Source organism: Bos javanicus, chromosome 13 (genome assembly GCF_032452875.1).
Source record: "Bos javanicus breed banteng chromosome 13, ARS-OSU_banteng_1.0, whole genome shotgun sequence".
Classification (NCBI taxonomy): Eukaryota; Metazoa; Chordata; class Mammalia; order Artiodactyla; family Bovidae; genus Bos; species Bos javanicus.
The window spans coordinates 66,162,313-66,185,845 of NC_083880.1; the positions used below are offsets into that span (position 1 = coordinate 66,162,313).

A 23,533-nucleotide genomic window follows, 5' to 3' on the forward strand; every position below is an offset into this window, starting at 1 on the left:
CAGAAACGGCTGCTGGGCTTAATTTGGCCCCTGGGGCACAACGTGTTGACCCCTGAACTAGAACAACAAAGAGAGGGGGGGTATTTGAGTTTTCAGGTCATGTTCCCCCTTGTCCTTTGCCATGGAGATGGCTTTTGCTGCCAAAGCAATGGAGCCATCTAATTCTCACTCCTCTGGAAACAGAAATTCACAAGAGCATAGAATGTAGAGCCTTTGCACTGATGTGTGAACAGAAGCTGAACCATCTCGTTCTCAACATAGAAAGCAACCACATGTTTTGATTTTTTTTTCAGTATTAATTCATATACAGTAAAGTTCACCCTTTTTAGTGTATAATTCTGTGAATCTTGAAAAACGTAGACAATCTTGTAGTAAATACTATCTCAACCAAGGTACAAACTTGTTTCCACCCTCCAGCAAGCTTCCATCCATGTCCCTTTGTGGTCTGCCCCTCCCGCCCCATTCCTCAGCGTTACCCATTTGGTTTTGTCCTGAATTATAGTCGCTCTCTTTGAGATTTGCTTTCGGAACTAGTCCTGCATATTGAGCTCTTTAATTCTTTCAGACTAACTGGATTAGATTTGTTTTTCTTGATTTTTAGATAGTTAACCCCCGACCCTGCTAGCCCCAAACCATACTTCCTGAGAAAGAGGAAAGTCGCTTGATCATTTGGGCATCTGGGACTTCCTGATGTCGGGCCCTCGTCTTTTATTGGAGAGTCCCTGGTAGCCAAGCGTTTTTGATCTGAGGACAGGTATCTACTTGATCAGGCATAATAGAGGGCTAGCTTCTCAGCCACAGTGGAGGCTTGTGGGTCACCACGCTTTCACCTGTTCTTATTTCATAATTATACTGTCCTCTCTGCATAAATATTTCAGAGCACACACTTTTTTTTTTGGCTGAACCATGTGGCTTGTGGGATCTTAGTTCCCTGACCAGGGATTGAACCCATGCCCCCTGTAGTGAAAGTGAGGAATCCTAACCACTGTACCACCAGGGAATTCCTGGGACACACACATTTTGAGGCACCTGGGAACCTCTGAATGTTGGCACAGAATTAGAGGCACTCAGGACGAGTTCCACACCTGTGCGTGTGTGCCCCTTGGCTGTTGGTTACTGGGTTTGGAGCATGCCATTCTGCAAGACCTCCTTGTCATCGCATCAGCCCTCACCACTGGGGACAGCTGCCTGTGAGGAGAGCATGTGTGTGAGCCCCTCGCCTCTGGTCACCAGAACCGTCCAGATCACCTCCTGGGTGCTCTCACCCTCTGGTCGCACAGTATCTGTCCAGATTATCATTGTCCTTCTTGTGTTTCTCTGTCACTTCTTGAAGTCTAGGGGAGGCTAAAGAGATTTAGTGAGATGTAGATTTAATTTTTTTCTGTGAAGTTTAGACATCCAGTCTGATCATTGACAAGAACATGACCACATGGCAGGAATATGGTGCAGATTTCTGTACCAAAAGGTCAGGATGTCATTGTCCAAGCTACATGAGGGCCATGTGTTGTTTGGTGGACCCAGAGTCTGGGAAGTTGAAGATGAGCATTCTTTAAACCCTTCCTCTAGTTGAAGTGTACACTGTCCTTTTGGCCTTACACTGTGAGAGGTGTGCCTGGAATTAATTACCTCATCTTGTGTTTTCACATATCACGCTTACTTAGGTATCATCAGGTGTGTTTCATTGTTTATTTAAGTTGTCATCAGCTTTAGTTTGAGCTGTCTTTCATTTTTCATGAAATGAGATGGGACATAAATAAATAGGACTAATAGAGGAATGATTATTCCCTTACAAATGGGATCTCATAGTGGGAAAGGACCTTGGTTTCTCTGTTGTCACCAAGTTAAGAGCTGTAACAGTGAGTTGGAACCATCGATAATTTTGTGTTTGTCTCCATTTTCTTTCAGAACAGCACATTAGTTCCAGAAAAAGGAAGGAAGTTCTGAAGGCTGAAGTGAATATTGATAAAAGAAGCTAAGGACAATTCACAGCTTGAAAAGAGGAATGAAAAACCCCTTTATTTAAAAAGAAGAAAGTCAAAATTGTGGTTATACTTTGCTTGTTTTTCTGTATCCCCAGCACAGAGCAGGCACCCAGATACTTGGTTTCTTTGGCATGGTGCCCCAGCAAGATGCTGTGAATATTCTGACTTACCCACTTGTTGCATTGAAAAGTTGAAATCTGTAATTAATCTGTTAATGAAATAAAGAGAATAACAGGAACAAAGACCTGAGAGGGTTTTTTTGGTACTTTGGGGCTGGTGGGGTCTCTAGGACACATGACATGAGGCCTTAGTTGGAAAGTATGCTTGACGTGATGGCGAGGTGATTCTCCAGGACCTTTGACGTTCGTCCTTCTCACTTTTCCTAACAGAAGTGAGAATTGCCTAGAAAAGCCAGCATCCTTGCTTTGTGTCCAGCACTGGGTACCACCTATGCCCTGCTGATATCTGAAGGCCCCTCTGCTTTTGCCTTCTGGAAAGTTTGGTCTTGGCGTGCAGTGGGGAAGGGAAGGGAATATCTTAAAAGAAGGCTGGGCCCATGAGCCATCTTAGGTGCTGAGAGGGACACGCATCTTGGAAATGCCCGCTTTGGAGTTGTACCCAGGACCACCATTGCACAGAGGTCATATGGTATCACCTAGGAAAGTAATATTGAATTGTGTATTCCAAGTGTGCAAACTTGAGTGTTGGGCAAGCCTACTTCACCACAGGGTGAAGGACTTTGGGCAAGTGGCTTAATGTCACTAAGTTGCCTTTTTTTTCCTTCTGTAAAAGATAATGACGGTACCTTCTCACATGACTGAAGGAGTTTCATGCATCTGAAATCTTGGCCTAGTGCTTGGCATCTATCCAAACTGGCCCATAGTTACACACTTGGACTCATTGCCTTTACTTCCATTAACTGAAAATAATAGGAGACTTCCCTGGTGGTCCGGTGGTTGGGACTGTGCACTCCCAGTACAGAGGGCCCGGGTTCGATCCCTGGTTGGGGAACTAAGAGCCCACATTACCACAACTAAGCCCGAGCACTGCAACTTCTGAGCCCATGCATTGCAACTGGAGAAGTCTGCGAGCTGCAGCGAAGACTCGGCACAGCCTAAAAAAATAAACAAACATAATAAAAGGTAACTTTTGAAATACAGGTAATCCTCAGAGTATTTACTGAGTTTGGGGTTGGGGGAGAAATGACTTTAATCAGATTGCTTTCCAGCTTAGCTGGACTTCGCTACAGTGAGGGAATGGGGGTTTTGATTGGGGAGAGAGGAAAGGCGATTCGGGAACTCTGGGCTAATTCTGAATGGGATTCTGCGGGGGCGAGGCCCATATGGGCAGTTACAGGACTGCCTCTAAGGTGGAAAAGTGACTTCACCTTTCCCAGAGGTTGCAAACTGGTGACCCATGTTTTATTTGATCCATAATTTTTTTTTTGATTGAGTCAGTTGCTAACATTCACAAATTGAGAAAATTCATGTAAAAATCCAGGTCTAGGGTTTAGGATTCTCTGGAAAAGGAAAATCAGACCTGGCAACATTGGGCCTGATTTCTGAATGGCAACAGTCAGCTGCAGCTGAGTAGCTCTTGCCTTTGAGTGGGGCCTGCACTCTCCACCAGCCATAGTCCCACTCCACCCCTACCCGGCCCCAGATGGTGTCAGTTCCACCTACCCTGGGCCTGTTCCCCCTACCAACTTCATGGGATTGGCACCTGCCTGGCTGCCGTAGACGTATGACTTGGAGACCCACTCTGATGGGAAAAGGTGATGTTGGTTTCCCATGCTGTTGTTCCGTCATTCAATTGTGTCCAACTCTCTGCGACCCCAAGGACTGCAGCACGCGAGGCTTCCATGTCCTTCACTATCTCCTGGAGTTTGCTCAGGCTCATGTCCCTTGAATCAGTGATGCCATCCAACCATCTATTGTCCCCTTCTCTTGCCCTCTATCTTTCCCAGCATCGGGGTCTTTTCAAATGAGTCAGGTCTTCGCATCAGGTGGCCAAAGTATTGGAGCTTCAGCATCAGCCCTTCCAATGTATATTCAGGACTGATTTCCTTTAGGATGGACCGGTTGGATCTCCTTGCTGTCCAAGGGGTGTCTCCTAGTGTCCCTACTTAGGGATGCTGGGACCTCAATAGCTCAGAGTGGTGGGGAAGAGGGGAGAGCAGGAGAGCCCACCCACCTGGGAGTTTCACACTGAAACCAGACGTGTACCATTCTGGAAGATGCTGATTGAAGCCTGCTGGACAGAGGTGTAGAGCCAGGGCATTAGGGCCTGAGAACAGAAATAGAGTGGATGGAGGAGAGGAGGTAAGGAAACAACTGTCTGGAAAAGGGGCTGGCAGGGCTCAGGGATGCCATGACTGGTTCAGGGCTGGTCTGGAAAATAAAGCACAGCAGAGGAACTTCCCTGGTGATTCAATGATTGGGAGCCTGCCAGCCAGTGCAGGGGACAATGGTTCAATCCCTGGTCTAGGAAGATCCAACATGTGGTGGAGCAGTTAGGCCGGTGTACCACAGCTACTGAAGCTCACCGCCCCTAGAGCCTGTGCTCTGCAACAAGAGAAGCCCCCGCAACGAGAAATTTTCTCACTGCAGCTAGAGAGTAGACCCTGCTCGCTGCAACTAGAGAAAGCCCCGTGTGCAGTAACAAACACCCAGCATAGCCATCGATAAGTAAATAAATAAAGCATAGCAGACATCTGCTACATGCCGGGTTCTGGGCTTGGTTGAGCTGTGGCAGTAAGCAAGATGGATGCCTTTTCTGCCCTCAGTTTACTTATATCCCGGAGGAGACAGGGGAAAGGGAGCAGAATGAGTCCAAATCTGAAAAGGAATTTTTATCTAGAGGGGTTGGAAAGGGTAAGCTGACAAAGGAAAGGAGCAGTCTTTGCAGAGCTGGGGAAGAACATTCTAGGCAGAGAAGCAACCTATGCGAAGGCTCTGAAAGCAGGGCAGTGTAAACAGGGCAGAGTTAGCAAGGAAGAGAGTATCCTTGGAAGTTAGAACAAATACAGGGTTTTTAAAAAATTCATTTTAATTGGAGGATAATTACAATATTTTGATGGCTTTTGCCGTACATCGACATGAGTCAGCCACATCCCCCATCTGGAACCCCCCTCCCCGCTCCCACCCCACCCTGTCCCTCTGGGTTGTCCCAGGGCACCGGCCTTCAGTGCCCTGCTTCATGCATGGAACTTGAACTGGTCATCTGTTTTACGTGTAATATACATGTTCCGATGCTGTTCTCTCAAATCATCCTACCCTCTCCTTCTCCCACAGAGTCCAAAAGTCTGTTCTTTACATCTGTGTCTCTTTTGAAAATGAAGTGAAAGTGAAAGTCACTCAGTTGTATCCGACTCTTTGCCATCCCATGGACTATACAGTCCATAAAATTCTCCAGGCCAGAATACTGGAGTGGGTAGCCTTTCCCTTCTCCAGGGGATCTTCCCAACCCAGGGATCGAATCCAGGTCACTCACATTGCAGGTGGATTTTTTATCAGCTGAGCCACATTTTGCTGCCTTGCATATTGGTGAGGTGGATGAAGTTGGAGCCTGTTATACAGAGTGAAGTAAGTTAGAGAAACACAAATACATATATATGGAATTTTTAAAAATTCATTTTTGGTTGTGCTTGGTCTTTGTTGCTGCTTGCAGGCTTCCTCTAGTTGCAGGGAGTGGGGGCTACTCTTCCTTGCGGTGCACAGGCTTCTCTTGGGGAGCACGGTCTCTAGGTGCATGGGCTTCAGTAGTTTTGGTACATGGGCTCTGGAGCTTGGGCTCAGTAGTTGCGGCGTGCAGACTTAGTTACTCCACAGCATGTGGAATCTTCCTGGACTGGGGATCAAACCCGTGTCTTAACCATTGGACCACCAGGGAAGTTCCAAATACAATTTTTAAGGGCTGTGGTAAAGGGGATAGATTTTATTTTAGGACCAACTGCAAGTTTAGGGAACTTGAATTTTATGCTGGGATGTAGCAGAGGCAGAAGGAGAAGGCAATGGCACCCCACTCAAGTACTCTTGCCTGGAAAATCCCATGGATAGAGGAGCCTGGTAGACTGCAGTCCATGGGATCGCTAAGAGCGGACACGACTGAGCGACTTCACTTTCACTTTTCACTTTCATTTTTCACTTTCATGCATTGGAGAAGGAAATGGCAACCCTCTCCAGTGTTCTTGCCTGGAGAATCCCAGGGACGGCAGAGCCTGGTGGGCTGCCGTCTTTGGGGTCGCACAGAGTCGGACACGACTGAAGCGACTTAGCAGCAGCAGCAGCAGAAGCAGAAACACCTTTTATGCTGTCTTTCTGGTCCTACCCACTGGGAGAAGCCTCTTGAAGCCTGCAAGGGAGAGTCTGCTTGCTTTTAGCCTAGGGATGGATCTGGGTAGGCTGCAGTTGAGAACTGGCCTAACTCTTTACTAGGACTTATGACATACACCAGATTTGTTGCTTAAATTATTCACCACTGGCAAAGATTCTTTGCTTGATCAAACTTTAGCCAGGCTCCTGAAATTTCTCCTTCACCTATATGTGCCTTTTTTTTTAAGATCTAGTTTTAGCAAGAATCCTGCTAAGCAGTTTAACCAGACCCTCCCACCTCCACGTCTGATCACGCTGATATATGATCAGAATTCTCACCCTCCACCATCTCCCAGGTGATGTCTCATCTCCCTGGTCTGTCTTCAGCCAGAATCCCCTTACCCCTGCTGTATCCTCTTCGTAAGTTTTCATCCACTGATCCCCACCCTGCTCCTTGGCTACCAATTCCCAGTAGACCACACTGTATTCGGAATTGAGCCCACTTCTATATGAGGTTTCTTTCCCGCTGTTGAAATAGTCTTGGATAAAATCTGTTTTTACCACTTTAACTGCCATGCAGCTCTGTTTTTCATTTGGCATTACAGTAGTGCCTGGACCTGGCCTCCCACAAGTAGGCAGCACAGCAGGTCAGTATCCAACTGACCTTTCTTCAGCCCGCTGGGCCTTAGTTTCCCATCAGTGAAAATGGGATAACACCTCTGAGGGCTTTATAAGGGTTAAATGAGGTCACATCCAAAACACACACCAGAGCGCCCGGCACTGACACTGACTCAGAGGTTGCTCAGATTAGTATAGACATTACTGTTGTTATTTCCTGTGTTGTTAGCAGGGGCCCAGGAGCAGTTTGTACTAGGTCCTTTTGTTTCTTTGTTGTTTGGTTGAATTCCTTTGCTTCCCCAGCATTTCCTGAGGGGCCTGGCATCTTGGAACAACACAAGGGCACTGTCCTGGAATCAGCTTTGACCCCTCCGAGCTGAAGGACCTGACCTCTTACCTCTGTTCTGCCCTCCCCCTAGGGCTGTGGTAGGGAGTCCATGAAGCAATGGATGAGAACCTCTTTGTGAGTTTTAATGCAAACATAAGGGATTATCATAAGAAACAAATCCTCCATTGATCAGAGCATGCTGTAGGACAAAAAAAAATAATAAAAATAGCCCTTCATCTTAAGTGGGACCCTCAAGGGATCGGGAAGCTCCCAGCCCCTCTGTGGGCAGCGGTTAAGTCCTTTAAGCCGCCATTAGTGTGGTAGTTAATGGAGATAAAGCACCGGAATTGTGGCCATCACAGTCTTTTCCTTTATAACGAACGGCATTCACCTCGAAACCCACAAGTAGCAGCGGGCCCCAGCGGTCATTATTTCATTTGAAAAACTAATTGGAAGTTGAGAGAGCCCTCAGTCTTTGCTTTTGTGGGGACAGGCGGAGGAAAGAGATGAGCAGGTGGGTCTGGGGGATGGAGGGGGGTCGGGCTGGACACCATTCAGCAGCCGCCTCCTTTGTTCTGCTCCCCTGGCAGGTTCTCGGTGGCCGGCTCGGCTTGGTTGAAGTGGACTGCGGCCCTCAGAGGCCAGCCTTCTCCTCCGGAGAGGTCTTTTGTTCCCCATTGTGGGTATTGTCTGCTCCGTGGAGCCACCCGGGCTCCCTGTGGAGCCGTTCCCACGCTTCACATTCTTTCTTGGAGGATAAACTGTGGAGAGCAGGTGGTCTGAACGCTGTGAAACCCCAAGCTGGCTTTATGGTCCCGGTGTGGGAGACGGACCCACGGATCCAGCACTGACGTGTCTCAGACCGGAAAAGGACAGAGAGGAGATTGCTCACCTCCGAGTCCCCATCAACTCTAAGATGCTGTGAATATTTTCATGGTTTTAATCCAAACACACATCCCATCATCTAGACATTTCACTTAAAATTTTTTTTATTTATTATTATTTTTAAATTTTATTTTTATTTACTTATTTTTTTGGCCGTGCGTGCCTCAGGGCATGCAGGATCCTAGTTCCCCGACCAGAGATGGAATCTGTGGCCCCTGCAATGAAAGCACAGATTCTTTTTAAAAAAAAAAATGTAGTTATTTAGTAGCTCTGAGTCTTAGTTGCGGAATGTGGGGTCTTTAGTTGCACTGTGACATGTGAACTCTTATTTGTGGCATGCCAGGATCTAGTTCTCTGATCAGGGATCAGACCCGGGCCCCCTGCATTGGAAGCATGGAGTCTTAGCCACTGGACCACCAGGAAGTCCCAAGGTCACCAATTCTTCGAAGAGGCAATGTGTTGGGATATGCCCAAGTAAAATGGTTCATGAAAAGAAAAAGTTGGGTAATCACTGACAAAGGTAACTCTGGACAGTGACTTCAACTCTCTGCTTCTCTTTATATTAATAGCAAAATTTCTCAAAAGAATTGACTCTGCCAGTGCCATCCAATAGAAATATAATGCAAGCCCCATTTGCTGTTGTTAAATTGCTAAGTCGTGTCCCACTCTCTGTGACCCCACAGACTGCATGCAGCGCACCAGGCTTGCAAGTTCCATAGGTGATTTGAAATTGTCTAGTAACCACAATAAAAAGGTAAGAAGGAAATAGGTGAAATCAAGCTTAATATATTTTATTTTAACCAAACTTATCAGATATATTATTTTAATAGGTAATCAATATAAAACATGAATGAGACATTTTGTATTCTTCTTTCATACTGTCTTTGAAATCCATGTAAAGCACATCTCAGTTGATATTAGCCACATCTTGTGTTCAGCAGCCACATGTGTTCAGTGGTCACCATACGGTACAGCCAGATCTCTACTCTCCGGATCTGATCCCTCTCAGACTATTTTCTCTTGAACCCACTAGAGTCAGACTTTTGCCTCCACCATGCACCCCATTTGTTCTTGCCAAGGTCATCATTGGCTTCCACGATCATTTTCACATTCAGTTCTCAACTGATGACCCATCAGCGGCATTTGGTACAGTCCATCACTCTCTTGAACTGCTTTCTGGAATTTCTCTCATAGTCTTTCTGCTTTTTCTTTCTCAGTCTCCTTTGCTGGTTCCTCATCTTTCCTCCAGCCTTTAAATACGGAGTGCCCTGGGGTAGTCCTTGTACTTCTGCTATTCTGTTCTTCTTTCTCGGTGATCTAACTCACTCTCCTGACTTTATTTTTAAATTTTTTTTTTAGGCTGCAACCTCACAGCTTATGAGATCTTAGTTCCCCAACTAGGGATTGAACCTGGGGCCCCAGCAGTGAAAGCACTGAGCCCTAACCATTGGACTTCCAGGGGATTCTCTTTAAAAAAAAAAAGTTATTTTAATTTTTTTAATTAAAAAATTAATTTCTAAAATTTAAATTAAATTTTAGAACAATTATATTAAAGTGTAGTTGATTTACAATGTTGTGTTAATTTCTGCTGTACAGCAAAGTGATTCAGTTATACATATATACTATTTTTCATATTATTTTCCTTTTTTTTTTAAACTTTTTATTTTGTATGAATTGTAGTCAATTAACAGTGTTGTGATAGTTTCAGGTGAACAGCAAAGGGGCTCAGCCATACATGTACATGTATCCATTCTGCCCTAAACTCCCCATCCATCCAGGCTGCCACATGATTTTGAACAGAGTTCCATGTGCTGTATAGTAAGTTCTTGTTAAAAAATGAAAAAAAAAATTTTTTAATCTCCTGACTTTATAGACCACCTAAAAGGTGACAGCTATCCAGACCTCTCTCCTGGCTTCAGACCTGCATACCCTGGTGCCTACTCAGCCCCCCTACTGGGGCCTTTAAAGGGCATCTCAGACTCAACATGTCTAAACCCCAACTCCTAATTCTCCCCCCACCTCCAAAGCTCCTAAATGGCGATTCCGTCCTTCCAGTTGCTCAGGCCTCAAACTTTGGAATTATTCTTAACTCCTCTCCAGTTCCCATACCTTATCCATCTACCCTGAGAATATATCCAGCATTTGACCCTTTCTGAGAGTGGCAGTAAATGCGAGTCAGATCATGTCATTCTTCTGCTTAAACTCTGCGGTGGCTCCCATCTCGCTGAGAGATCCTTTTGGTTCTTCCCACGGCCTCCAAGGACCTCCTCATGAGCTGGCCTCCCGCTCCCTCTTGGCCTCCCTTCCTCCGCTCTCAGCCTCACTGTGTTCTGGCTAGCCACACCGGCCTCCTGCGCCTCCTCCCTCCACACTCTTGCCTAGGGGCCTTTGTGTTGGGTTTTCACTGTTTTGAAAATGTTCCTCACCCAGTCATCCTCCTCTGAGTCATTCTCCTCAAGCCGACTCTTGAGGGACTTTATTCAAATGTCCCTCATCAGAGAGGCCTTCCCTAACCACTGCACCACATACTCATTCATTATGGTTAAATTATCCCCTCCAGTACTCCCATTGCCTTAATTTTTTGCTCTTTGCAATCACCACCATCTTACAAATTCTGTATTTACTTGTTTTTATTATTCTTTCCCCCATTAGAATATAAGCTCTATGCTAGACTTCCCTGGTGGTCCAGTGGTTAAGAATCCGCCTGGCAATGCAGGGAACACAGGTTTGATCCCCAGTTTGGGAAGATACCACATGCCTCGGAGCAGCTAAGCTCTTGTGGCCACAATGACACAAGCCTGTGCCCCCTAGAGCCTGAGCTCTGTAACGGGAGAAGCCACTGTGATGAGAGCCCACACACTGCAACTGAAGTAGCCCCCGCTCTCAGCAACTAGAGAAAGACCATGCAGCAGTGAAGACCCAGCACAACCAAAAAGAAAGAACGAACGTAAGCTCTATGAGGCCAGCGGCTTTGTTTGCCTAGCACAGCACTTGGCACATAGTGGGATCTCTAGAAACGTTTGTTGAGTGAATAAATGGCATTGCTCATAGGTGGATGAGTCACCAGTGGATGAAGGATGACTTGGGCTCAGAGTAGTCGAATATGGTTAAGAGCCCACTTCTGGGCTGGGTCCCCTATAGTTGAATCCCAGCTCTCTCCTTGTTGGCAGTGACCACGGCAATTCACTTCACCCTTCTGTGCCTCGGTTCCTCATCTGTGAAATGAGAATGATGCCAGTACCTCCTGTTAGGCTGTGTAGGGAGTCTATGAGGTTCTACACGTGAAGCTGCCCAGCTGGCACTCTGAGTGTTTGGTAAATGTTAGCTTTTAAAAAAAAAAAAAAAGCTTGTAATACCACTTTGGGAAATGGAACTCTGTAAGATGTGAAAAAATTAGGCTGAAGATAAAAGAAAATTGAAATGCAGACCAGTATGGGGGAACTTTATTGTATTTATAAAGGAAAAAGTAGGTCAGAAATTTAAAAGGATTAACCGGATGCAGTTGTGTCTCAGCTGCAGGGAGCAGAAAATAGAGGCAGAATCTTCATCCTTGGGAATTCCTATTGCAGAAAGAAAGATAAAGCTTAGTCTGGGGGCACCGAAACCAAGGCAAGGTAGGACAGGACACTTGGAACTAGGGTGACCGTGACTCCAATGTTGAGACTGACCGACTCCCAAGATGACCTCAGTCTTAGCCCCAGCTCTCCCAACCCACTCCTATTGAGAGCCTGGGCAATCACTGGCCCTTGAAGAAGCCACTTCTAACTCCCAAACAGGGGTAGGTGAGGTCATTCTTTCCAGCACACACGTTCACCACATCCCTTACCATTTATCACAAATTAAATAATCCACTGTGCACGTACTTGTTTAATTTCTGTCTACTTCAGTGTGTTATGAATTCCATGAGAGCAGAAACCAAGACTGGCCCATCCATGGCCGTCCCCTCAGCCCAGAGCCTGGCCATCTTTGGATGACTTTTTGTTTTTTAAGATTTTTTTTTTATATGGACCATTTTAGAAGACTTTACTGAATTAGTTACAATATTGCTTCTGTTTTATGTTTTCATGTTTTGGCCACAAGGCATATGGAATCTTATTTCCCAGACCAGGAATTGAACCCATGCCCCCTGCATTGGAAGGTGAAGTCTTAACCACTGGACCACCAGGGAAGTCCCTGGATGACTTTTAAGAGCTGGGAAGATGGAGAAACCTGAACTTATTAACTTAGAGGACTGTTATATGGACATAAAGCATGGTGGGTGTGAAAGGCTGCTAACTGCCAAATCATTCTACTCTTAACGTATTAATCTAAGAATTCATTCAGCAGTTCTGTTTTCTCAGCACCGCCCCCCCCCCGCCCCCGCCTCATGTCCTGGGATTTGCAACAGTTGAGCTGGAGGGGGAACAATGGCTGGGGCAACCTCTGGGGCCTTCCTGCCGCTCTAGGACTTTCAGCTCTGTGAAGCCTCTAGCTTTTAACCTGCAGGAACCAAGCCTGCATTCTTAGGACGTGGCCCTCCTTGGGGCCACTCTACCCCACTGGGGCCTGGTGGGAGCCCTGAAGCAGGTGAATAGTGACCTAATCCCAGCATGAGAGGCACGGGGCTGGGGCGGTGTGGAGTGGGGAGGCATTATTCTCTAGGGACATTTATTTAAAAAAAGAATTCTATCCTCCAGGACCTTGGTGGTCATTGGAGCAAATCTGCTCCCTTCACAGAGGTGGGAACGGGGAAGATGACTGGCTGTGTGCAAAGACTTGGCTGCACAAGCAGACCTGGGGCTCAGGTGTCCATCCCGCCTCCGGGGTTGGTTCTCACCTCTGCTACGCTCTGCCTGTCCGCCTTCTGCGGCTTGCATCTCCCCAGGACAATACTTGGCCAGATCTCTGAGCTCTCGGTGTCTAATCAGGCTGGGAAGAAGGCGAGGGGGCACACGGAGAACTCTGCTGGGAACTGGATTTGCTTAATAGTTTGGGCTGGAGGTGTCTGGCAGAGTCACGCTGGGGCATGGTTGTGCTCACAGTTCAAAAATCAGGCTCTAAAATACAGCACAGTTTCTGCAAACAGTCGTGTCGTTTTGAAGAAATGGAGTTCGTGTGAAGGGCTCTGGGGAAGAAAGGCAGGTCTTGGGCCTGCCTAGTCCCTGACTTGGGGCTAGCTACTTCTTCTTCTTTGCCTCAGTTTTCCTCCTCTGTAAAATGGGAAAACTCACTTCTGATCTTCCCTGACTCCTACTAGGATTGTGAGGGTCAGGGAGCTGGGGAGCGACTCATTCCCATCTCTCCCTCTCACAAGCGCTACTCACAGTCCTCTACCCAAGGGTGTTGGGAGGGGCTGGTCTCCCTTTGATTTTACAGTTTGATGAACTTGGCAAGGGATCCAGGGCATGCATCTCAGACTAGGAGCATCAGAGTCCCCTGGGACTCTCATTCAAATTCAGATTCCTGGGTCCTATCCCCAGGACTCATGAGTGAGGGACATTTCTGGACACAGACACTGAGGCTGGCCTCTGGGTCCACTGGAGATACAGGAGTGGATGAGAGCCAGTCTCCATCACACATGTCCCCCCTTCTTCCGGTTCTTGATGTATGGAAGAACGGACCTCGTTCCCAGTTTTCTTGGAGAGGAGGAGAGTCCTTTTCCTGGCTACCCTTGGGGACAGAAGCCTCTGAGGTCCCTCAATACACACTTGTGCACACCTTCACACTTGTGCACACACACATATTCCCACCTGCGCTCCTGCAGCAGGCTCACCAAGGTGCTCTCCAGTGCCATCTGCTGTTGGTCTGTCCACACGCCGTCCACCTGACGGCCAAGCCGTACCTTTGCTCCTTGCTCCTGGTTTCTCTCTCTGTTTGATTAGAAAAAGAGGAACAACAGAAGTTGCTGTTTGAGTAGGAAGTGGAGGAGGCCTAGGAAAGTTCAGGGCAAAGGGAGCAGAGCGGGGGTGCATCCCTCAGCCTATTGCGATATCTGGCATAGACTCTTGCACCAAGCTGAATTAGACTCAGCAGCGTTTAAGAAGGCAGTGTGTATAGGAGTGAAGACTATAGGCTGTGAAGTACACATTTGCAAAATATCTTCCCACAGATGACTTATTAAGCACAAAGGAGAAGATGTTAACAGAGGAGAAACCTGGCAGCCGTCGTGTTACACAAGTGATCAAAGTTACCATCACCAATGGGTTCCAATGGGTTACAAGTGATCACCAATGGGACAACTGGACAACACGCGCCTCCCGGCAGGATGCACCAAGAAGGACGCATTACCTCTGTTGCATAATGTGAATCTATTCATGAGGAAGCACCCGGCAAGCCCAATATGAGGGACATTCTATGAAGAACTGCCCTTTACTAATAAAAAATGTCTGTGTCATAAAGACTGAGGAACTGATCCAGACTAAAAGAAACTAAATGCCACCTGGGGCTGGACTGAGTCCTGGATGAGGAAGATCAGTAATTGTTACAGGGACTTCCCTGGTGGTCCAGTGGCTAAGAATCCACCTTGCAATGTAGGCGACATGAGCTCAATCCCTGATGGGGGAACTAAGATCCTACATGCCGCAGAGCAACTGAGCCCAAGCACCACAGTTCCTAAGCCCATGTGCCACAGCCAGAGAGTCCACGCGGCACAATGGAAGAGCCTGCGTGCTACAACTAAGACCTCACACAGCCAAAAATATTTTAAAATTTTTATAAAGGATATTTTGGGACAACTAGTGAAATTTAAATATGGATTCTAAGTGATAATTATACTGTGATTATATAAGAGAGTATCCTTTGATTAGCTATTAGAGGAGACACACAAAAGAACTTAAGGATAAAGGGTCATGATGACTATAATTCACTCTTAAATGGTTCAGCAAAACAATAATACTCATAATCATACCTGAGTTTGTGTACATATGTCTAGACCTGTATCTACCCATATATATATATATAGAGAGAGAGAGAGAGAGAGAGAATGGAGAAGGCAATGGCACCCCACTCCAGTACTCTTGCCTGGAAAATCCCACGGACAGAGGAGCCTGGTAGGCTGCAGTCCATGGGGTCGCTGGGAGTCGGACACGACTGAGCGACTTCACTTTCACTTTTACTTTCATGCACTGGAGAAGGAAATGGCAACCCACTCCAGTGTTCTTGCCTGGAGAATCCCAGGGACGGGGGAGCCTGGTGGGCTGCAGTCTATGGGGTCGCACAGAGTCGGACACGACTGAAGCGACTTAGCAGCAGCAGAGAGAGAGAGAGAGAGAGAGAGAATGTGTGTGTGTGTGTATACATGCTCAGTCATGTCTGATTCTGCAACCCCATGGACTGTAGCCTGCCAGGCTCCTCTGTCCATGGGATTCTCCAGGCAAGAATAATGGAGTCGGTTGCCATTTCCTCCGCCAGGGAATCTTCCTGACCCAGGGATGGAACCCGCATCTTCTGCATTGCAGGCAGATTCTTTACCACTGAGTCATCAGGGAAGCCCCAGATATGGAGTAAGCAAATACAGTAAAAAAATATTAGGAATTGTTGACTCTTAGAGCAGGGCATGTTAAAGCCCTTTGTACTATTTTTGCAACTTCTCTGTAAGTTTGGAATTTTTTCAAAATGAAAATTAAAACATGTTTAGGCAGTCAGGCTGATTGGATGCTAATTTTGCCACTCATTGCTGTGTGTCCTTTAGAAGCTATTAATGTAACTTCTGTGTGATGGGGGTAAGAGGACATCCTTTGTAAAGTTGTTGGAAACAGCACATAAGAACCTGAGCATAATGGCTGACACTGCCAAGGGCTTGCTATGCACTGTGCCAGGCTGTATATTGATGAACCAGTGCAAAGTCTTTTTTTCTGGTAGAGTCAGTCAAGTGGTGACTGCTGTCGGTGTTACTACTGGAGCCCAACTCAGGGACAAGCATCTATGCTCAATGATCACTTATCAGTTAAGGGTTAAAACAAGGTTTGACACTGGAGCCCTTCTGCCCTGGCAAGTCCAGAAGTGACAGCTGCTGTGCAAGCGAAGACACCAGACTTGGTTCCTCCAAATCATGATGAACCGAGGGTGCAGGGAGAAGTCACAAGAATGCTGGCTCACCCCTGCTGCCTGTTCATGATATCCTGGAGTAGCTTGCGGGCAGACAGCTGGCCCAGAACCTTCCGGTAGCTGTTAGTGAAGATGGCATCTGCGTACCGTGGAATCCTAGTAGAAGGAGTCAGAGGTCAAAGGGTGGGGTGGGAGGCCCAGGGGACTGTGCTCACTTGGTCTCTGTGAGGTCTTTCTGTCGCCTCTTGCCCTGCTCGTCCCCAGAGAGGGCTGGAACCAGGGCTGGGTGGTGACCTCTCTGGGGCTCAGTCTGCCACCCTCCCAGAGATGAGCAAGGGAGGCTGCCTGAGGACCCAGCTGGGGACCAGCTCGAGTCTGCATCCTCAAAGGGCCTCTCTTGCTTCTCTTCTCAGAACTGCTTACCTGAGAGGCTGGGAAGGCAGGGAACCGTGGGAGCCGCTGCTGAGGGTGAGGGTCACGAGGAAGAACACCCAGAGCAGCATCCTTCACCCCTGTGCTGGTACCTGGGAAATGACAGACAGGAAGAAAAGGTCAGGCATAGCCATAGACACTGAGATGCCCTCTGCTAGCTCTGGCCCTCGGCCTGGTCCGTGAGAGCTATGATCCTTGTCTTTTGGAAGCTGTGGGGTAGGGAAGACAGAGCAGGCTCGAAGTCTGACACACCTGGGTTCAAGTTCTGCCTCTGCCAGTCACAAACTCTGGCCTCATTTTCTCCGTCTGTAAAATGGTCATGATAAGGCTATGCCGCTGACCTCACAGGGTTGAACATACAATGAAAGACAATGGGGAAACTACTGCTTCCTACAGGGCATTCTACGTGGGACTCAGGCCTCAGCAAGGAATAATATAATAATGTGTGCTAAATCGCTTCAGTTGCGTCCTACACTTTGCGACCCACCAGGCTCCTCTGTCCGTGGGGATTCTTCAGGCGAGAAGACTGGAGTTGGGGAGGAGCAAACAGCTTCTCATGTTTGCCTAAGTCTTCCCCTGCCCAGTGTGGCACTGACAGCGTTGAGTGGGGCTGACAGCTCAGGCTCTGAGTCAGAAAAACCCAAGCTCACATCCAGGCTTGGTCATCACTAGCTGTGCATCCCAGGACTAGGGGCTTCTCCTTTCCAGACCTCAGTTTCTCTATCCACAAAATGGACTCGATAACTGGACCTACTGCCTAGGGTCGTGTGAGCATGAACTGAGATGAGGCGGCTGACGTGAGTGGTTGGCACAGGGGGTATTCTTCACGCACCTCTGCTCTGAGGACCTGTTCAGAGGGCAGGCTGTCTTGTTTTGTGTGGAGTTGGAGGGAAGGGAGAATGGCTGTGCCTCTTGCTCCAGAAGTTTAGATTTTGTCTAAGAGTTTTAGCCCTGGAAGAGACCAGGGACCTGGGGAGCCCGGTGGCAGAACCATCTCATAGATCATGTAATTATTCTTAATGGGGGCCTGCTGACACCATTCTCAGCAATTAGGAAGAATAGTCTACGGGGGACAGAGCCGCCTCTGCTAGGGCCATGCTCTGCTATCAACCCAGACTGCGGGGTGGAAACCGCTGGGCTCAGGGAGACTCAGTCACCTCAGGGTCAGGACTTCCCATCTCCCAGAGGCACCCCCCTGTCAGCCGGATGTCCCCTCTAGGGGCATACAGACCCCTCCAGATGCTTGGCCAGCCCTGGAAAGGGCAAGAGACAACTCACAGCCCACCATCTCCCTGAGTGTCTCCATTTCCGGCAGGTCCTGCTCAGAAGGGATTTCCGGCAGGTGGGGCAGCCCAGGAGGAATCCACTTCCATCCCTGGGCTCACTTCTCCTCTTAGGGTATCACCCTCCGTCTCCCAGACACTGGGATCTGGACTAAACCCGGGAGGCCTTGAGATCCCAGGAAGCATCCCTGCGGACTGTTCACTGCTGCCTGAGACCCTTGCACCCCCAGAGCTGAAGGGAGCGAGCAGCCATCCAGATCTCAAACGCGAGCCCCCTCTTTGATGTGCTCCCCTCCATCCCCCTCCCCCCAACAGCCTATGGTCCAGCTTCAGCTCAAACACTGTGAGTGACAGGGAGCTCACTACCTCCAAGCCAGTGTGTCCTACTTCCAGGCAGCTTTTCCTGTTTGGAAGCTTTTCCCATTGTGTCAAGTCCAAGTCCCCTTATCCTGCAAATATTTGTTAAGCTTTTACCACTCTGGTAAGGATCGGGGCTAGAGAAAAGATGAGACCGTGGCCTCGCCTTTGACATCCACCAGCTGTGCCTCCCAGACCTTCTGTACCTTTAACCACACGATGAGCCCTTTAGATGCGTTTTGCACCTGATTTAGACCTTGGCTCCCCAGACCAAGGATCTTTAGCTTTCTGTCCTCATCACACATTATCACACCCATCTCTCTTTTCTAGACCTGCTCCTCTGCTGGAGTCTCCTAAACAGGGAGATCTTTGGGGGCAAAGGGGTCTCCTTGACATGACCACTACTTTTTCTGTCTCCCAGCTACAGTCTGGGCTTTCTTGCCTTCTTTCCAGCTGCTCTTTCAATGACCTGAGCACATCCAAGCTCGCAATCACCTCTCTCACCTCTCAGAAGCCCTTGGCATTCCACTCCCTCCAGGGCAAAGCCCAAACCCCTGTTTTTGGCCTAAGCGCCATCTCAGCCTCTCCAACACTTACCCCTTCTCCCAGGGATTCCCAGCCCCTTGGGCCCCCCTGTCCCTCACAGCCCACCCTCACACTCGCCCTCGGGAGCAGGTATCACGAGCTCTAGTTTTAGACAGCCAACGAAATGAACCCAGAGAGAAGGGCTTTTTTTCCATGGTCCTCCATCAAATTAGTCGCAGAGTGGGCACTTTAGAATGGGCCTCCCGCTCTGCGCGGCAGCCTCTTTGATACAATCCCCTATTCACAGGGCTCCCTATTCATGGTGGCGCTCCAGAATTCATCCCCTGCACATGGAAAGCAGTTCTGAGAAGACCGAAAGCATTTGCTCTTTGTTACTGAGTCTCTGGGGAGGAGACAAGGGGGACAGACAGGAACACCTGCTTGGCTGGCCTGTCCCTGTGCACAGCAGGGGTTTGGGGAGCTGAAAATAACCTGAGATTGGCAGACTTTGGGAGTCAAGTCACAGGAAAGCCAGTAACCCCAGATCATTCAGAGGGAGGCTGGGCAACCTCATAATCTGGTCAACCAAGAAGCACAACATTCGCCCAAAACCACGTACCCCAGGGATGGATCAAAACACCATTGTAACTTCTGACCAGTGATAAGCTACTCCACGGGGTTACAAAATCCCATTGGACAAAGAGGGAAAACAACAAGAATCATCCAGTTGCTGGTATGATGAGGATAGATTGTGCCGCTAGGAATAAAAAAGTGGTCGTGGCAGACAGCTTCCACAGGGCGAGTCTAAGAAACTAGAATTCACTGAATTAAATCAAGCATGAGTCCAAGAACACCATCAACACCTCCTGGATGGTTCTGAAGGCATTTTAGGATTTATCGGCTGTCATTATGTGTATCAGTTAGCTCTCTACCATGCTTACAAACTAATTCCGTGATTAGATATATTTGAGGTCGTCTGGACTCAGGATAAATGGGCACTTAATCTACATTAGTTGGCACATTTTGCCAGACTTCATGCCAGGAATGCTCCAAGAATTCTGCAGACAAACTTTCAGTTAACAACAGAGGTAAGGTCTCAAGTACAAATCCAGCAAGGCCACTTTTGAACTTCTGGAAAAAAAACAAACAATCTTTTACCTCTTTTAAATCTTCTGCTATGTAATTTAAGAACCCTAAAGCAATGATGTCCTGATTCACTTTATAAACTGTTTCACCCCTAGTGTTCCAAGTCAAAGGAGATCTAAGTTATTCATGAAGAAGCATCTTGAATGGTCATTCAAAAGAACACCTCACCTTCTTCCAGAAAGGGTTCGAGGCGGCTTGTGATAAAAGATACAAATACTTTAGGATCATTGAATGCTGGGTTGAGAGACAAACGGGGGGTAATGGAGTACTCCAAGGGCAGATAATCGTGTCTAAAACCTAAAGTAAGGCGCACAGCTACAATTGCACAAGAAAGCAAAATATTATCAATTTCCAGGCAATTACGTTGAATCGGTTCTGAGTGATCAGTGCAAGGTACTGATTTGCACAGCCACTTGGAAAGTGTCAGTCGCTCAGTCGCGTCCAACTCTGTAAACCCCATGGACTGTAGCCCCCAGACTCCTCTGTCCATGGGGTTTTTCAGGTGAGAATACTGTAGTGGGTAGCCATTCCCTTCTCCAGGAGATCTTGCTGATCCAGGGATCAAACCTGGGTCTCCCACATTGCAGGCAGATTCTTTACCATCTGAGCCACCAGGGAAGCTGTAGTCCATGGCAGAATCCCGTGCTTGACAGGAGAATCTTGCCAGGTGATGCATTTGTCCTGGAAGCCCACCTGGCACACCCTTGAAAAAGCACGGAGACCTCATCTGCCTCTGACAGCCCACCTGGCACCTGTCTGCTGCTACTACCCCATGGACTGAGGTTCAAGCATTCAAGACAACCTCAAAATGGTACCCACCGTTCAAAGCATATTCCCGAGCCCCTAACAAGGGGCCTCAAATGTACTCACCAGTCCAGGGGCAGAGAGGATGGCAGTGGGCCTCTTGAACGTGGGGCCTCTGAGTTGGTGAGCAGCTCAATGTTCTCACTCCCATCCAGTCCAGCCCCCAGGGCCACCCCCCGCCCCTTGCCCGCTCACCTCCAAGGTGGCAGGTCTTCCTCTGCAGTGAGAGGTCGCTCCAGCTCCACGGGCCTCGGCGTCTGCTCCAGCGGCTGCGTGGCGCTCCCACCAATTATACCTTTATTTGCCTGGGCGTTGTTAGCGTCAGAGGGTCAATTACTCACAAGTCCGCCAAAGGATCATTTTTAGCATCACACTGACAAAACCTAATAGGGGAGAGAGGTTTTGCCCCTTGCAAATGAAGATTCATATCAAACTTTATCTTGGAGAGAAAGGACAGAGCGAAAAGTTATAACATTATTCCCAGAGGAAGCGTCTAATACTGCTCATCTAATAACTGGAGTACTCCTAACAGTGAGACAGCCAAGGGTTCATTTACTCTTTGAAATTAAATGAGCCTTTTAAAAAGTTCACATAATCTTGTTTTGTCCGTGTGCAACTTTATTTCACTTGACGACAGTCAACTTTACGGACGAAAGTGTTTTTTTCTCCCCTTAGTGAGGAGAGTTGTTTGCCATTTCCCTTGTCGCCCAATTATCAAAATGGTCCTCTATTTGGCCTAACCTCTTGCGGTCACAGGCCGGTGTAGGCAGCTGGCCTGGGGAGCATCGTTGTCTTGTGTCGAGGTGGCCAAAGTCGATAGCTGCCTCAGAGGGGTATGGAGTGAGAGGCAAGGAATGAGAAGTCTTAGGAGAATTGTACTTTCGGATTTCTCTAGCCTAATGCTAAAGAATCCTCAAGAATGGCATGAAAGTGTGGGAGGCAGAAGCCGTGCTTTCCCACACGACTGTTGTCGAGCAGGGGAAATAGCTCTGAGCTAAGCGTCCAGACACCTGCTGCCCTCCTGTGTCCATCTATCACTGCCTCGGTGACCCTCTGCAGGTTACTGGTACCCTCCAGGCCTCAGTTTCTTTACCATCAATTTCCTACTCCCATCCACAGAGAAACAGCAAAGGACAGTAGTTTTCAAGATTTTAAAAGAATTTGAAACCTAGATCTTTCTTTGGAAATCTAGGGAAGTGCAGTATCTGAATCAGACTTTTTCAAACAGGGCTGGTCTGGTTGAAGAGCAGGGAGTGGAGACTGCCTTTTAGGATACAGTTCTGCAGTTCACAGCTAGAATCTGTCATTTCTTTCTTAATTAGTTAATTGGCTATGTCCAGTCTTAATTGTGTCATGCGGGATCTTTCGTTGCAGCACACAGATTCTCTAGTTGTGGCGTGCAGGGTTAGATGCTCAGTGGCGTATGGAATCCTAATTCTCTGACCAGGGATCGGACCCACGTCCCCTGCATTGCAAGCGATTCTTAACCACTGGACCACCGGGGAAGTGCCAGAGCCGGTAGTTTCTGAAGGAACCTCCTAGCAGTGATACTTTATGATCCTGCTTCTTAGCTTGCACTGAACCAAGTTCTTGGCACAGACCAAACACGGGGTGTTCCCCAGAGAGGCAGGCACTGAGGGACAGGTCTCCTTGCAGGCCTGGACACAAAGCGGTCAGGTCAGGCCAGATCCCCAGGGAGTAAGGATGGACTGATGGGTCACAGCAGCCGGAGGCAGGTGGTGGAGGCGGGAGCCTCTGGGGCAATGGGAGCTCATACAGTCAGGAGGTTATCTCAGCAAACATGAGGTGGGTACCATGGAGAGCTGGGCACCATGGAGAGCTAGGCACCCTGAACGGTCACCAGACCAGTGTGCAGATATAGGACACACAGAGTCGGCTGAAGAAACCATGGGGATCGAATTCAACCTCAGCTGAAGCTCTGTGACAGGGGTTGTGCTAAAGACTTTGTGCCTGATCTCAGTTTCCTCAACTGTAAAATGGGAATGATGAGGCTCAACTCGTGAGGTTGTGGGGTGAAGATTACACGTGATAGTGGATAAGATACAGGCCTGGAATACAATAAACCTCATAAATGAGCTCTTACCACTGCTATTTTTATTGCTGTTATAAACGAGGAAACAGGCACAGAGAGGGTGCCCACTTTCCAGCCGTCACACAGCAGGGCAGTGGCAGAGCCAAGACTCAAATATTTCTGACTTGCAAATTCATCGATCCATGACAAGCTAATATTCCATAGTCCACAAATTCTTTATTTAAGAGATCTTTTATTTATGTATATATTGAGAGACCCTTGGACTGCAAGGAGATCAAATCAGTCAATCCTAAAGGAAATCAGTCCTGAATATTTATTGGAAGGACTGATGCTGAAACTCCAATACTTTGGCCACCTGACGTGAAGAACTGACTCATTGGAAAAGACCCTGCTGCTGCTAAATCGCTTCAGTCGTGTCCGACTCTGTGCGACCCCATAGACGGCAGCCCACCAGGCTCCCCTGTCCCTGGGATTCTCCAGGCAAGAACACTGGAGTGGGTTGCCATTTCCTTCTCCAATGCATGAAAGTGAAAAGTGAAAGGGAAGTGGCTCAGGTGTCCGACTCTTAGCGACCTCATGGACTGCAGCCCACCAGGCTCCTCCATCCATGGGATTTTCCAGGCAAGAGTACTGGAGTGGGGTGCCATTGCCTTCTCCAACCCTGATACTGGGAAAGGTTGAAACTAGGAGGAGAAAGGGATGGTAGAGGATAAGATAGATTGGATGGCATCACCGACTTGATAGACATGAGTTTGAGCAAGCTCCAGGAGTTGGTGATGGAC

At 48.0% G+C, this 23,533-nt stretch overlaps 2 protein-coding genes across 5 annotated transcripts in view; one reads left to right on the forward strand and one right to left on the reverse strand.

The window, feature by feature from the left end:
• Positions 1 to 2,224, forward strand: part of RPN2 (ribophorin II) — a 52,467-nt gene extending 50,243 nt beyond the window's left edge. For all 4 annotated transcript variants that reach the window (XM_061437527.1, XM_061437529.1, XM_061437528.1 and 1 more), the window contains one exon: positions 1,906 to 2,224. In XM_061437527.1, coding sequence (XP_061293511.1) covers positions 1,906 to 1,918 — 13 coding nt within the window. In that variant the 3' untranslated portion in view covers positions 1,919 to 2,224. The remainder of the gene's footprint in view (positions 1 to 1,905) is intronic.
• An 11,220-nt stretch (positions 2,225 to 13,444) lies between these two features.
• GHRH (growth hormone releasing hormone) lies at positions 13,445 to 16,671 on the reverse strand. The gene is made up of 3 exons (XM_061435557.1): positions 16,575 to 16,671; positions 16,203 to 16,307; positions 13,445 to 13,975 (listed from the first exon to the last, which is right to left on the reverse strand). Exons 1-3 carry the CDS (start codon positions 16,652 to 16,654, stop codon positions 13,771 to 13,773), a joined length of 390 nt encoding a protein of 129 aa, XP_061291541.1. The 5' UTR covers positions 16,655 to 16,671; the 3' UTR covers positions 13,445 to 13,770.
• Between the last annotated feature and the right edge of the window lie 6,862 nt (positions 16,672 to 23,533).